The sequence below is a fragment of the Teleopsis dalmanni genome, chromosome 1, assembly GCF_002237135.1.
Source record: "Teleopsis dalmanni isolate 2A chromosome 1, ASM223713v2, whole genome shotgun sequence".
In the NCBI taxonomy this organism is placed as follows: domain Eukaryota; kingdom Metazoa; phylum Arthropoda; class Insecta; order Diptera; family Diopsidae; genus Teleopsis; species Teleopsis dalmanni.
Genome location: NC_051846.1, coordinates 202,590,281 through 202,606,944, shown reverse-complemented (window position 1 = coordinate 202,606,944; position 16,664 = coordinate 202,590,281). Strand labels below are relative to the sequence as shown.

The following is a 16,664-nucleotide window of genomic DNA, read 5'->3' as shown; positions in this document are numbered from 1 at the left end:
GCTCGGTAGTTTTAGCCTGGAAAATTGGTGGAATGTGGCAACTTGTGCAGTGCAAATTTGGCGCAATCCTTTTAATAATGTGTATTTTACGACAGTAGAGCAGACTAAGTGGCATGGTTAGGCAGTAAATTGAGAAGCCGTTATTTTGGCAATACTTCCACAACGGCAGATGAAAAACTCAATATGCCATGTACTACGGAGAGTACTCCACACTCCGCACTCCGCACTCCGACACCCCGCACAAACGCAATAGTTTTGGCTTTCGTTAAAGTAGATTTTGTTGTTAAAAATTTGTGGCTCACCAAAACCTTGCTATGGTTTTCATACACTGGACATGAAATGTGTCAACTCTGTTAAGGCAGGCTTAGGTAATGGTCGAGTCCATATACCATAGTATGTATGGAATTCAATGGAACTCATTGCTATTGTTTTAAATTCAATTTTTTTTAATTTATTAAAAACAAAATTTTTATTTCTTTGAGTACCGGAAACCGAATCATTAAATAAATGATTTCTTCCCTTTCTTCTGTCATTGTGAGTGAAGTGCATTGCAGCCTGCAAGGTGGTCTTTTTATGATTGCAGCACACTCATCTGCCAAAATGAGTTGTCAAGAAATATTTTGGCAATTCGAGAATTTCTTACAAAAGCACTAAATAGTTTCTGTTTGGTTTCTTATTGTCTTCCCGGACAATTTGTTAAATAGTTTGTCTTCCTTTGTCTCTCGGCCTTTATCTTTAACTTAATTATGTTGTTACCATCCTTTGTCCTTTTTATATTCTTGCTTTGATTTTATGAATGGATTGGAAACGGTGTGGTCCAGTAAAAGTATTTGCACAAATTGCATGAAGAAATAGTATATTTTATAGAAAAAATCCATTGCAGAAATATAAAAAAATTTTAATGGGAAATATGTCGTGGCTCTTAACAGCAATAATAAAATCAATCCCTAAACATACATACAACATACATAAATATAAATATATATCATGGAATATATCAAAAACAAAGATGTTAGAAGGTCCTACCTAATAAACATTAAAAGAGTTTCAACTTTCATGCTGAAGGAAGTATAGTATAGTCAGGCTTTCAATATGAAAAACAGTGTAAGTATAATACTAAATATCTATAAAAATAAAATAAATGAGTTTGTAATATAAAATCCTGTTGTGAACATAGTATATACTTTACACTACCAATTGATATTATCAAAACAAAAAATATTCAAATACTTTTCGAATATTTTGCGTTTACCCTAATATCAGTTCAAGATAGGGGTTTCCGGTATAGTATTTTTCTATTGGTACTGATTGAACCCCTATATTTATTGAAAATAGGAATAGAGATCTTATCTGCTTCTAAGATCAGCCCACATTCTAATTATTTAGGTGGGCCCATCTTGTTGTGATGATAATACAGGTCATTATGACCTATTAAATGATCTGCTAATAGTACTAGCATTATTCTAATGAGAAAACAGGAAAGTTTAGTTAAAAGGATTAACAAGTTCCTTAGCCTGGCGGCTAGAAATGTCACATTAACAAGATTCATTTTGATTTTAATCCAATTCCGTATCTCAGAATTAGTTGTCCTGTTATGATATCAATATTTATCCTCAAGTTATTAAAGCTATTCTTTTCCTCACAAAGTCATTGTAATGTTTTTGGTGATTAGTTGATTTTATAAAAAGTATCTATGGTACACATGATAAGGTTATTTTTATTTTGAAATGCTTTTTAAACAAATATGAGAAACCAGCAATTAACAATATTGCGGCCTGATTATTTACACACCCAAAAAGTATGTAAGCACCTCATTCCAGCCTCACCCACTCACTCATTCACGGAGTTCATATTTTTATATTTTTCCAATATTTAATGTCTCTGATTTTCGTTCAATTAAACGACTGAGTTGCATTAAAAAGCATGGAAACCGTGTCAGACAATGACGACAACAACGAAGTGTCATACCTCACGCAGTTTACGAGTTACACGCTCCATTGCAGTTCATGTGGAAATATTTCAACTGCAGTTTTACTCTGCAATGCATTTTAAAGCATTTTTAAAATTAAAAAAATCTATATTTTTTTTTAAATTTAAAATTTATTTTCTTAAAATGCTCGTAATTATTTTGTTCGCTCGCAATTAAGTCATGTTGCGCTTCGTTGCATGCCTAACAACCAATTCCATCTCTCCGATGAACTGCCCAACGTTTCTGTGTCACTTTGTCTGTCCAACTCCTAAGAATTGGTCAACCGCATCAAATGCTGCATGAGGAGTGAATGAAGTTTTATTGCAACCATGTCCGTATGAGCCACCAAGTGGACTGCATGGAGTGTGTGAGCAGCATGAAATGGATGGACTAACTGCACTTGGCTGCAGGATGATGATATGCGCTGCAGTCAAGGAACGGAAAGGAAAGGATGTGCAAAGTATGCATTTAATGACAACAAAATTATATAATTAGGTAATGCTTTGTACGGAGGAATAAGTAAAATTAGGAGAAATTAATTATATATATACTTTTTTATAATAAAATAATATGTAAATATATTTTCAATTGAGAAGTTATGTATAAAAAAATTATAGTAAATTTAATTTGTAAAGTATCGGATAAATGATACGGTACTGGATAAGACCTTAATCTATAAGGTGTCGAATACGAGGTACCTTACTCTATAAGGTATCGGATAAGAGAAACTTTAATTTATAAGATATCGGTCAAGATATACCTTAATCTATATGGTATCGGAAAAGAAATACCAGTATCATACTAATATCACAGTAAGCCTATTATCACAGTAATTGTACTCAATCAGTTTATCCTGTTGAGGCATTGCGCGACCATATAAAATTCAGAGAGTTTATATCTTTTAATGCAGCCTTGGTACATGTTATATCAATAGATTGTTCAAAGAATAATTGATCAAATGATAGTTTATAATCTTAACTATTTCTTACGAGCTTATTCGCATCTCTTGGTATACGTTTTAGATATACCATATGCCAAAAATTATTTATTTGCAATGAATTCTATAAGAATGCTATCGTGAGTACATGGTAACTACCTATTTTGAAATGTCGCATAATGCGAATTGCAGTGCCACATTTATGGAAGATTTTACAACTAGTAATAAAACATAACCCAGTTAGTTTAAGAACGTCCTTGCTTTTTAGATGACAGTAATATATATTTGTTTATAGTAACTGCTATGATTGAACTCCAGTGAAAAAACCAATGAATCGATCAATATATTTAGTAGAAATAGAACCTTACAATGTCTTCCTACTATCAAAATTTACACTTCAGCTCCGATATATCCATTGTATTTTGAATGATGTTGTAAAATTAAATTCGTGACTTGTTCAACTTATAAACTCTAATTTATGTGTCTAAAATAAGAATTAAAATTCAGTTTTTTTTCTTCACTAAATGACCTATTTTTCCAGCGATGTTTATTTAATTAATGAAGCCCAAAATTCAGGCGAACTCCGTTATAAAATTTTTTTAATTTTTGAGCAAATTAAAAATGGGGTATACCCCAGCTATCAAAGAGTAAAAGTGCTCAGATGCACTAACTCGGAAAAGGCTCCACATAATAATAATCAGTGTAACGTTGGGTTTGAAAAAAAAACAAAAATATACAATAATTATCTTAATTGTTGGTTACTTAACAATAATACCAGTAGAGCTTAAGATATAAGATAGTTAACAAAAATCAACATTAAAGATAATGATTATATTTCAGCGTAATATTGAAATCGATTCTTACTTACATTCATACCTGCGCTCACACGCATACATACACTACAAAAAAAACTGCATAGCAAAATATTCAAAATAATACGTGAATGGCTCGCGACAACTACTCGCAAATGGACACGTAAAATAATCAAAAAAAAAGTCTATTGACTTTATACTCCTCCATGTATTGACTTCTTCTCTTCCATTGCCACTGCCATTGCCACAGTGCCTTAGTGCCAAAAATTTTTATAGTTTCATGTATAAAATTGTAAATTACAACCACAAGAACAAATCTTTGGTCAACCATTCATTCAAGCACTCACCGAACAGTAGTTGCCATTTGCTCCCCTTTTGCGAAAACACAACACTCTGCAACACTACACAATTGCAGTAATAACAACAACAAAGACAGCAGCATTGGCAAAGGCACTGGCAGCGGCAGCGGCAGGAATCTGTGTTAAAATGTTTCACTTTTGCCATTTTGCGTGTGTAAAATCTACGAAATTACATGTACGACAAACTCTTCATCTCCCAGCTCGTCTGCCAGCCAATGCACCACATATTTGGTAGCTTAACAACACCACACACATGCACACACACACACATATATATTAGCATATGAACATGAATGAGAAGCAACTGTGCACAGTAATTTACTGCATACAAGTGTGGCTTCCTTTTGTATCCTTGTACCCACCATGCCACCATATTGACACTCTCACGCCCGCTCAGCGCTTGTGCTGTGATTTTCATTGCCAACCAGCGCAACTCTAAAATTTTCTTCATCGTTTCGTCTTTTTCGTTTTTTAACGACACAAAAATTTTCCCCTTTTCTGTGTGCTTTTAATTTGAATTTTTCTTTATTATGTTTTTTTGTTGGCAAAAAATTTTAAAATAAAAAATAAATAAAAAAACATTATGTTCTGTGCGTTTGTTACGCCATCTTTTGAAAAATGCGCGCACTCAGTATTGCTTTTTTAGCTTTTCGCTATGAGTTTTTTAATGATGGCGGCAAACGCCATCTACAAATTTAAAAAAAGCTCTTTCTTAAGTTTCAGTCGAAAGGGTTAAGAACGAGTTAAGTACGCCACACACAATTATTGTGTGTTGTGTGGGAGTGAAATGGGTGTTGGTAAAGGTGGATTGTATTCGTATGATTGCAGTTGTTACATTTTAGCGTTGAAGGTGCTTAGATGTTGTTGTTGTTTTTATTTTTATGCTTTGCGCTATGTTATTGCGCGTAGATTTTGCGTTAATAAGTCTCAGGCTAAAATGTTTAAAGTGTTTTGTTGTTTGTGTTTTTGCATTTATGCTAGTCGCTGCGTTGTTGTTGTTATTATGATTTTACGTCGTCAGGAATCATTTTACGTTTATGCTGAGTGGCATTTTGGGGTTTCATGTTTTTTGTATTTATTGTTTTTTTTTGCTCACTTCATTTTGTTATGATTTTTGTCATTTGAATTTACTTGAGCGTTAATTTTATATTAAATTTTGGTTTTTATTTGCTTGCAAGTGACGTTTGTTATAAAACTTTTTTTAAAATAATAAACTAATTTTAGAATAATTAGTTTAGTTGCATCTGACAGGTGACTTACCATGGGAGGAAAAGGTTTCTTTTAGATTCATAACTTTCGTGACAAATTTCTTTATCTTATAATACTTCTTGAATTATTATATTAGCCGTAATTTTTTTTTTTTAGAGTAGCAAAAAAAAATAATCATAACTTACGAAGGCAAAAAAGGCTAAAGAACTCGTTCGTCCCCAAAGTTACGGTAAAGTATTCTTCTTCAGCAGAATAGAGTTGACATTAATGTCAAGTAAGAATTAATTAAAACGCATTTTGTCACTTCCCATCTTTTTTTCCATATTTCCTTAACCCTGTACTATCGAAAACTTCATGACTGACGTCTCACTTGTAATAAAGTATTTTAGGACATTTTGAAAAATATCTTCGACGACCCATCCATATAACAAACCAATTAAAAATTTATATTAAAGTAAATTAGTTACTATCAGCAATTTTTGTCTATTTATATATCACATTAACTGAACAGGATGAGAATTATAAATAAATATTTTTATGCTGTTTATATACATAAAAATTTTCCCGCGTGTGTTAAGATCGTATTTGTTTTCTTTTGTTAATTTTTTAATTACTGAGTATATAATAAAACATAATAATAATATATATACATCGTTTCACGTATAATAAAGTATATAAAATTGCTTTCTCATTATTCAGTTTTCTATGGAAGGCATAGCAATAAAGTATTTTAGGGATACTGAAAATATTTTCGACGACCCATAATAAGACAATTAAAAATTTATATTAAAGTAAATCAGTTGTTATAAGAAGTCTTTGTCTATTTATATATAAAATTAACTGAACAGGATGAGAATTATAAAGAAATATTTTTATGACGTAATAATATAAGAAAGATATAAGTACCCTTTGTCTATTTATATATAAAATTAACTGAACAGGATGAGAATTATAAATAAATATTTTTATTCCCGCGTGTGTTAAGATCGTATTTGTTTTTTAATTTTTGTATTACTGAGTATATAATAAAAAATAATAATAATAATAAAACGAAATATATATATATAAAAATTTGTTGCAATATTTATCGTAAAGGTTATAGATAATGCTTATGTTTTATAAACAATCTAAAAGCTTCCAATCTCAATTTCTTGAATAAAGGCGGATAGTTTTGTAATGGAGAGTAAAATTTTAATGATGAGGTTTTTTTAAATAAAACGTAAAGCATTTTTCCAGGTTTTTTTTTATTTCTCTATATTCTTTTACCTTTATGCTATTGAAAGCTATATGACTGATGTTATTTCACGTATAATAAAGTATAAAAAACTGCTTTTTCATTAATCAGTTTTCTATAGAAGTCATAAAAGGAATACTTGATTGTTTCTTCCTCTTGATGGTTTTATCTAATTCTGCAATACATATTGAAAGGAATCAGCAGCTTCTGTGATTCATCTATACAAAACGCAGGTGATTATGAGGTGAATCCAAACTTTGTGCTGTTATATTGTTTGTAAAATTCTTATGCCCGAAAACCTACTGTAATATCTGCAGTCTATTATTTATTTACTGAAAATAGTATAGATAAGTAATTCTCTTAAAGTTTGCGAAGGAATCCTAAAGTTATTATACCCACAGTGTAGGAAGTGCTTATTCTAATAATCGCGTGGGAAATTTCGAATCAGAAAGCACGGTTAGAATGTATATCTTGGAAATTCCCGCTTTGTACTCCATCGTTTGGCTGTTAATAAAGTGGCAACAGATGGAGTGTGTGTTTTTGATATGGCCCTCAATTAGCTGACATGCCTCTTTCCTCGCTACACCTTGAACGTAAAATAGCGTGACTTTATAGGATAGCCAAATGGAATAATTTATATTTGCGAGAACTTTTATCTCCGCCTCCCAGTTAATGTTACAATTTTTTTTTTTTTGAACTCCTTTTTTTATGGAAATATTGCCGGGCAGTGATTTTTAAGTTTATATTAAGAAGGACTTAAGATAAAAAGGACTTAAGGCTTAGTTTCAGTTTGGCGTTGTATTAGCTTAGCTTCTGCAGAGTATACCTAATTACTTCGTTATTTGAGGTTGTGGGTATAACTAATATGTTTTACTTTTACATTAGGCTACTATATCGTTTATGTAGATCTTGATATTTTCCACAACAGTTAAAAAAAAATTAAGTACTTCACAACACAAAGGATATTCAGATCGCATTAATAACTGAAACAATATCCATTAGAACCATCTATCAACCAAATAAGTATGGTTAGCCACTTACCCAATAAGGAACTACAAAAGGACCGCTACACATGCTCAGTTCAACATGTGTAAAAATAACAAATTCTTAACTATTTTTGCAATTTTATTTCTTACACGAACAATAAATAAAATAAAAGGATAAGGGAAAACATATGGAAGCCGATAATGCTGAAGGATAGCAATGAAAGGTCCTGATATGTGCTATATTTGCTTTGTGTATGTGCACTGCGTGTGTGGTTATTAACTAATTGAGCATAAAAGTAATAAATAATTATAATAAAATTATATTCAAAGGAAGCGAGTAAAAAGGCTAAATAAAGGATAATCATCAAATAAGAAATGCAATATGCAAGACAAGAGTAAATAAACTCAAAACTACTACAAATTGAACTCTAAGAAAGTATATTAGAAATGTGTATATATTGAGTAATAAAAAATAGTGAAAAATGGAAAAATAATTGTTAATTGAATAAGTAAATCAAAAGGAAAAACTCATTTAGCACGCGTTGAAACCGGCAACAAAACGCAAGGAACCTTAAAAGGGATAATATTTTAAACTGCTACGCCTGCATGCAACTGCAATGCTTCAATGAAGTTCCCCTCGTAAACGCTTCGAGCGGGTCAGCGGATTACCTGTAGAGCCAACTCCCGCGCCAATAGAGTATCAATGAAGTGCAGTTACATTGGCGCTGACGCTTGCATTTGTATCCTGTTTGTAGTGAATCCATTGAATGCTTCCCTGGTATTGCTTTTAGGTTCGTTAACGCACAATGAGCCGGAACCGTAAACAATAAATACTTTTCAATTTTTCTTTAATTTTAACATTTAATTAAACATTTTTTTTCATCTAATTTTCTTATCCAACAACAATCCAGTACTTCTTCATCAACAGGATTATTGATTTATTATCCTTGATATTTACTCGTATTTATATTTTTATATGATGTATCGTTTTTCTTTTTAGTGCTGCTTTCTTAAAGGATCATTAATATTTTCACAGTGTCAAGCTAAAGTGTGCTCGCCTGGGGTTAATGTTACGATCAGGGATCATCTTTTCCGAACAATGTCGAGTTGCCGTTACTGGCTTGTGGTGCTTTGAGTTGCGAGGAGAAGAGAGCAGCCAGCGTTGCAGGAAAATGGTAACATTTGCTAACAATAAAAACATTGCCTATTCAGGCATAGGAATTCGATTTGTTGCAGCTACCAAAATATTTATATCGTATCCTTTAAGGAAGTATTTTTTATTGACTCTAATAAAGACGTAAAAATATTATGGAAAAAATTTTATTTTCATTAGAAAAACAAACAAAACAAAAGTTGTCAGCTGTTTCACATTGAATTCTTGATGGATCTAAGTGTCAGTTATTCCATTAACCAATTTTTATTATTACTAAATAAAATAATAATTAAAAAATACTAATTGCTTAATAAGGACTCAAGTAGGAAATCAAGTTTAATACTATAATATACATGATGATCTCTGGGTACTTCTGTAAACAAAAGTTTTCCTTCTAGAGAGCTACTGACTCCTCTTAGTAAAAACTCTCAACTTGTTATTATCTATGCGTATTAATCAATAAGCATATATTGACTATTTACAATTTGTTAAAACGTACGTGTATTAATTAATAAGTATTCACTGACTGTATATAATATAAATTTAGTAGTATTATAGAGTTTATATTTTTTAACGTGATTACCTGCCTTAAACCCTAAACACACGTATCACCGTAATGTGCCGATAAATGCTTTTCGGCATTATCACATACGATTTCTAAGGAATTTCGTAACAATTAAAGTTGAACTAATAGATTGTATATTACAATAGATCATCCGTCATTATAGTCATTATTGAGTAAACTTGAACTTAGCAAGTATTTTTTAAATAGCATTTTTTAAGCATCCCCCATTGACGAGAATATACTTTTATAGAGATTCCTCAGCTATGATCAGAATGTATCACATAATACCTATCAATTAGTCTTCTTTCATATAATTTCCTATTGGCCTTGAGACATAAACTTCTCCACTTCTTTACTTATAGGACTAATATTCTCTAATAACCATACTGCTTTTCTAAAGCATAAAATCTACTCCTAAAGAGTAAAGATTACCTCAGCTAGCCAAATATAAACTCCCCCTCTGTTTTGAGTTTCTGGCATGAGATTTAATAATTAATCTTCATATTCACGAATTCATGTAATAGAACTATGAGACTGCCTTGTAAGCATAACCTATGAGCACACTTTAATATACGTTATGTGGTACTTAAAAAATAACAGAACTTAAAAAAATTCTAAAAATTCCACAAACCCCTTCTAAGGCTTTATCAAACTGTCTTCTAGATGCAGTAGTTCTAGATGAACAATAATTATTTTTCTCCAAATATTTTTATATTTTCTAGAAACCCCAAAAATTCCTAAACTTGTTAATAATCATTGAACTAGTTTTGAAAAGTTTTAATGTAGTCAGGGAGCCGACTATTGCTAAGCACAATTTTTATTATCGTTGCTGCAGAACGGCACTTTTGGAACTTTATATGGTGCCTGGGGTTGTAACTATCGTTCAAATGATTGAAGTAAAATATTGGCAAATTTGTTATGGAAATTATTGCAGGTGAATTTATAAGGACTTATTTCAATTTAAATACTATCGGTTTATTAGTTCTAAAGGTTCCATTTAGTGAACAGACTGGACAAATATATGATCAGATTTTTTATTTTAGTAAGCGTTAACAATGTAATTATAATATAAAAATATGGAAATACATATATAAAAAGTTAACCATTAGAAACAACCATTATAATGCAAAAAAGAAAAAATAAAGTATGAACGAGTTAATCGTATTTTAAATAATGTTCATATAATCGCCTTTAGATACACTAAAAAACATATTTCGATTGGATCGTCTTTAGGCTGCGGTACTTAATCTGTTTCAGTCATCGATTCGTTATAGCTATCAGATTCTGCATCGTTATCTTCATTTACGGGTATTGCATCAGTATCCATCATTGTCTGATCGGACGAATCTACTTCATCACTAGTCAATTGTGTTGAGTCTTCTTCATGTTGCACTTTGATTTCCATATCTTCCATTTCGACTTCATCTTGACTCTTTGAACAATCACTTGGTGAATTCCAATCAAATTCATTATCATTGATGAAGCCATTATTATTTAATAAGCTACGAAATAGCGCACGTAAGTACAAATAATTAGGAACTTCATCAAAACGCAGCTGGCGGCAGTAATCCAAATAAGTGACAAATTCATTTGGAAGCCCCTGACATAATGATTTTGTAGTTGTAGAGAATTTTTTCTCCGCCATAAGTTTACACTTCTCACGATTGTCGGATGCCTTGATGCCTTGCCAGGGTAAAGACCCTAAACAAAGATAGACAAGCATGTATCCAACTGCCTCAAGGTCGTCACGTCGCGATTGTGCTACACCCATATGGGTGTTTATGGATGCATAATCCGCCGTACCAATGTCAAACTCTTCGTTCTCTTTTATCGTGCAAGGTATGTGCTCAAATGTATGCTCGTCGCGATATTTTTTCGCTAGGCCGAAATCAATAAGGCAAATAATACTGGTCAGCTCATCAGCATCTATAACGAAGTTATCTGGTGCAATATTGCAATGCAGGAAGTTACGGGAATGGATATAAGTAATTCGTGTTAATATTTGATCTGCTAGCATTAAAATAGTTTTTAATGAAAAACTGCGAGAAAAAATGTTATATATTTGCTCTAGTGTCGAGCCTATATATTCAAGCACTAGAACACTCTCATCACCATGCGTTCCAAACCATTTCATACATGGTATACCAACGTCACCTTGAATTTTTTGATAAACTTCAGCTTCGGTTTGCATTTGTTTGTGCTTGGTGGAACGGTCCCGAGCTTTGATAGCTACTATATCCCCAGTGTCACTTGCTCTGCCCAAAAATATAGTAGTACAGCCCTTTAAGTCGACTCTATCTTCTATTACATATTTATGAACAGTGACGGACATTTCAGTAGCGTTTTCTTCCATTTTTAAAAAACAATTTCACACCTTCAAAAATAAAACTTTTAAAAGGAATTAATTTAATTTTTTTTCATTTAGGAATAAATGTCATTTTTAAAAACAAAACTTGAAATATGGCAACCTTAAGTACTTGTCTTGAATTGCAAAAAAGACAGAGACTTTTTTGTAATTCCCCAAAATTATATTATACATCCAATTTATATTATATTTTTGTTTTTTAATACAAATATTATTTCTTTAATATGTGAATCCTTGATCACGTATCTCGTGATCAAGTATTCACCTAGCGAAAATTTTATTCACATGCAAAAAATATTTACCTTATCGTACCAAGTTTTTTTTAAATTAATCAAGGCACTCAAATATCGTAAATCTGCCTACAAATATCTACTATATCGTAATAGAAATTTTACAGATGGATAATATATGTTATCAGTTTATAGAAATAAAAAAAAATATAACTTTTACCGTTTATCTGAAGTTTTCTTTGCGAACTTATCAGCTATCTCTTTCCCACACCTTAGTTTTAGGTTATTTCTAGTGTTTTCGCTTAACTTGACGTATATTGCCTTTTTTCGAGTTGCCAGATTAAAGTATATTGATCGTCTAAAGTTTTAAGTAAAACTTTATTACGTTAAATATTTATTTTCTTGACCCGTATACTAAGTTTTTAGAAATGTAAAAATGTCAAGTACACAAAAAAATTTAACTTGCGTAGCTAAGTAGTGAAAGGATTAAAAATTTAATGTGTGGAATTCATATACCATAATTAGTATAGTCACAGGTTGCCATAAATCATTTCATAAATCGTATTTCGTAAAATCTCCATATATAAAACGGAGAGCAAAAACATAAACAAGGCAGTCACAGGTCACCGTATCACATATACTTTTCGCTAATCTGATATTGTTTGTTGCCAATCTGATATTGTTTTTTGCCAAACAACCCTAGACCGCCATTCAAATGATGACTAAAGGAAATCGTGACATCAGACGGTAAGGAAAACTTTCGGGCCGGAGCAAAAGTGGACAATCATTAAAAATGTGATTATCGCTTCTGTATCTTCAAACAAAGCTAAGATGTGCAGATGTATGAGCCAACAACTTCAGCCCATATTTACTAACGAGTGATATCCTACCTTAATTATAGGGATGCTCCAAGGGTATCGCGCCATTAGTGACTTATTGCGGTCACACGCCAGTTTTCTCAACAGGGACTTTATTGAGTGCTGGTCAATAGAATTGAATGGTTAGTTAAAACTAGCCCTCGTAAAATTCTGTGCAGACTTATGTGGTCATTTAGAATTAATTATTATGCAGTTAGGACCCCAGAAAACTGTATGGTAAGATGTACTTCGGAAAATAGTTTGGAAAACTAGCTGCGAACATATAGAAATGGGTGCCTTCTAAACTTTTAGTGAGGTTAAATCAAGTGCAGAACTTTTGTGACTCTACGCATAGATGATAGTCGGCCACATACCCAACGCGAACGAGATGTTGTCTGTACTATTGTTCCATATATCAAGCATTAACTACTACATATATCAATTAACTACTACTATAAATTGAGTTATATTACTATTGCTTAAAATCGGTGGCATTAAAGAACTAATAAAGCTTTTCGCAAGAAATGTAAGATTTATTCAAGATATTAATTTAATTTCAAAGAAAATAAGAAATTTATAAATAAAGAAAACCAATCGCTTTTGTGGGCTTTTCTTTTATACTTTATAGGGGTAAGCGTAATTAAAGTAACACTGCACGTCACTTCACATCGCATCTCAAGTGTGTTTAATTAATGTGAAAAGTTTGCTTTTAAAACTATTTTACATTAATCAGCAGCAAACTTTAAAACGCCCGCCTCCGCCTCCCGCCCACATCAACTAATTTCGAACCGAATTGATAAAGAAGATGAAAATAATTTGTCAAAGTGACAGGAACTGTCTTAGAAATGCCGCATACATGCACACATCTACAACACAACACATAAAGAAATATATAAACAGAGGAGTATGGGTATGGAGAGAGTGGAAATTTACATACTCGTCTAGTATGTAGTGTGTACGGTCTTTAATTAGAGTTTTTCTATGTTTTCTAGTTCAGCTTAATGCCATCATTTCAGTATGTAATTATTGTATATACTCGTATATTCTCGAAATAGTTTTAACATAACACATAAGAAAGGAGGGAATATTCAGAATAGAGGGGATATTTATTATACTTAGCCATACAGAATTTAATTATAGGCATTATCTTTTGTTAATATGTTGGAAAAAAATAATATAATATAAGTACTATATTGGGTGGTATTCGGGTGGCAACACTCCTAATTCTATCACGCGCTTTGTGTTAATGTATGACAGAGATACATATAGGTATGTAAATCTTGGAGTGTTAAATTTGTTTGCATATTTTATTGAAGATTTTAAAAAGTAACCTAAAACTTGAGAAATACATCGAAAATGTGAAGTTATAGTAATTAAATTCAAATAATTAACAACAATTTCTTGACAATTGACTAAAAATGATAGTTCACAATAGACAAAACTCCAAACATTATTCACAATAGACAAGTTTATTAGCTTTGGCTAGGGCTTTGAACCGGAATTTTTTTCGTACCGGTTTAAAAGAAAAAAAGTACTTTGGTTCGGTTTGGTTCCGGTTTTCGTTTCTGCAGAAATGTCGGCTTTTTCCGGTTTTTGATTCGGTTCCGCTTCGAAGCCCTGAACGAAGCGAAATTTTTTCCATTCTGGTTTTTGTTCTGGTTCAAAAGAAAAATATATCGGTTCGGTTCCGGTTTTCGGTTTGGTTCCGGTTCGAAGCGCTGGCTTTTGCATCCCTATGTTGTGAACTATTATTTCGATAGCAGATGGTAAAGGAGTTGGATTAATTAAGCTAGCAATGTTGTTGTTTTGTACTGTAATCTTAAAATCAGAGATTGTTTGCAATACGATTACAAAACAGGTCTATTGTAGTAAACTTAACTAAACGTAACTGAAATCGTGAAGATATAAATACATATATATAGAAGTTTTATGGTTCTGAAAAATATCGATATTTTCTTAATAATATTTTTAGAATGAATTTCTCTGTGTTTATTTCTTCATTGTAGAGACTTTTCCTAATATCTAGTTTTGTAAATTCCATTCTGTGCATGACAATTAGAATTTCATGATTATTGGAGCATTAGAGAATTTTTCATGCTCACCTATTGGAGTTTTATCTGCCCGATTGACTGTTCTATAAATATTCGAAAGCCTTTGCTTCAATACACCTCCAAATAAGTCCAACGAATGATCAGGGAGTAGGCTTTCTCTTACTCTGTTGGCAAGACTGGATTCAATACAAAATAGTCGTGAATCGCAGAGCTTCTTTTAACAAGTGGGACAAACTTTTCACTATCTTACTAATGTGAGAACTACGACAGAGGAATATTTCAGGTAACTGTATGGCAGATGAGTTTATCAAAGTAGACATACTTGTCTCCGAAAGCTAGATTATTTAATTAGAATTGAGCCAAAATTTTCTTAATTATTCCTGTTAATTATTTTACATTGACAAAATTAACAAAATTTATTTAATTATCGCAATCATAAATTTTCGATGAGATTGATTTACTTTCATTTAGATGGTATTATCCATTCTTCTGTTTCCTGGTATTCATAAACCGAACGTTGGCGTCTGAGTAAGACACTAGTTGGCACTAGATCATAATCTAGTTGTAACAAATAAGGAGGACAATATTCCGCAGAGGACAATATTGAAATGATATTAAATTTTGTTCCAATTTTGAAAATAAAAATTTTTATTTCATTAAATAAAGTTATTATTATATTAATTATATACTCGTATATAGAATTTCCAAAATATATAAAAAAATATAAAGCATGAACTATAAATTCTTTAAACTGATGTTTCTGTTATAATTTTTTCTATATGAGATACGTTGTCATAAAATTATATTTCGCAGTAAATGTAATGTTTCGTTAATTTATTTACATTCACTTACATGCATACACACAGTTGTAATAGGCAAGAATACGCTTCCCTACCTATAGGCGGAATTACATGGAAGTATGTAGTAGGATAGGAACGCGCACTCAGTTACGTTCAGTAATTAATCATCGGAATTCTGTTGAATAATTGTCATTCGAGCTGCACTAATCAATCAAGTTTCAATGACAATAATTATTATTTTCATTATTATTTATTATTGTTAAATTTTTTTTATAAGAACTTTTATTTTAAATGGTTTATATGAAATACAATATGCAGTTATATTTATTCAGATAATATTAATGATTAACATTAATGAGAAGTACTAGTAACATAGTTATATTATATGTTCTGACTTCATACAGCTATCACTGATCCAATCCTTCTCATTAAGATTGTCTTTTGATTGCAAGTAACTGAAAAAATACGTAAAGCTGGTTGACCTATAGAAAATCTCACTCTGAAACCAATCAATTTGTAACTTACTCCAGTCTGAATCTTTCTCAGTAGGTGGAGCGTACTTAAGACTTTCATGAGAGACTTCAATCTACTAGCAGTATCTTCCAGCAGTACAAAAATCATACTGCGGTCAGGAAAAAACTAATATTTGAAGTTTTATTTCATTGTTTAAAGACAGACACTAGCGGTTGGTAGACTTTACATTTTGTAAGTCGATCTATAAATTCAGCGAACTTTACTTTCTATCCACAGGAAAACAGTTTATTGGTTATTGCCTAGGCTCTTGATAGAACAGCAATCCAAATCAATGGATATCAGACCTAACGCTCGCATATGCTGATTCAGAACTGACCCTGAGCTCGCAATCATATTGAATCGGAGTTGCACAGTTTTTTTTTTAAATTGACTACATTTGATCTAAACTAAACCTTGATCAGCTTTATGGCTCTCATATTTATTAGAGAAGAGTGGATTTTAGATCGATGCATAGATGGGTTGGTAGATGGATACAATAGATAGAATCTTAAATAGCATCAATATAAAATAGAATGGATTTAATATTTTAGGTTTGAAACTGCTCAAATCATATGAACTTCTTAACACAAAAACATTTCGAGTAATTGTACCGAGATTTCCAAA

At 31.6% G+C, this 16,664-nt stretch overlaps 1 protein-coding gene across 3 annotated transcripts; it reads right to left on the bottom strand.

Annotated features, from left to right (window-relative positions):
* Positions 1-10,270: 10,270 nt before the first annotated feature.
* On the bottom strand, positions 10,271-12,184 carry LOC119674369 (casein kinase I-like). Of its 3 annotated transcripts, XM_038085516.1 has the most exons (3): positions 12,040-12,184; positions 11,892-11,958; positions 10,272-11,612 (listed from the first exon to the last, which is right to left on the bottom strand). In XM_038085516.1, the coding sequence occupies exon 3, from the start codon at positions 11,575-11,577 to the stop codon at positions 10,468-10,470; it is 1,110 nt and encodes a 369-aa protein (XP_037941444.1). In that variant the 5' UTR covers positions 11,578-11,612; positions 11,892-11,958; positions 12,040-12,184; the 3' UTR covers positions 10,272-10,467. The 3 variants fall into 3 exon arrangements, with proteins under 3 accessions (XP_037941450.1, XP_037941444.1, XP_037941436.1); XM_038085522.1 differs by lacking the exon at positions 11,892-11,958 and having other exon boundaries at positions 10,271-11,598; XM_038085508.1 differs by lacking the exon at positions 11,892-11,958.
* Between the last annotated feature and the right edge of the window lie 4,480 nt (positions 12,185-16,664).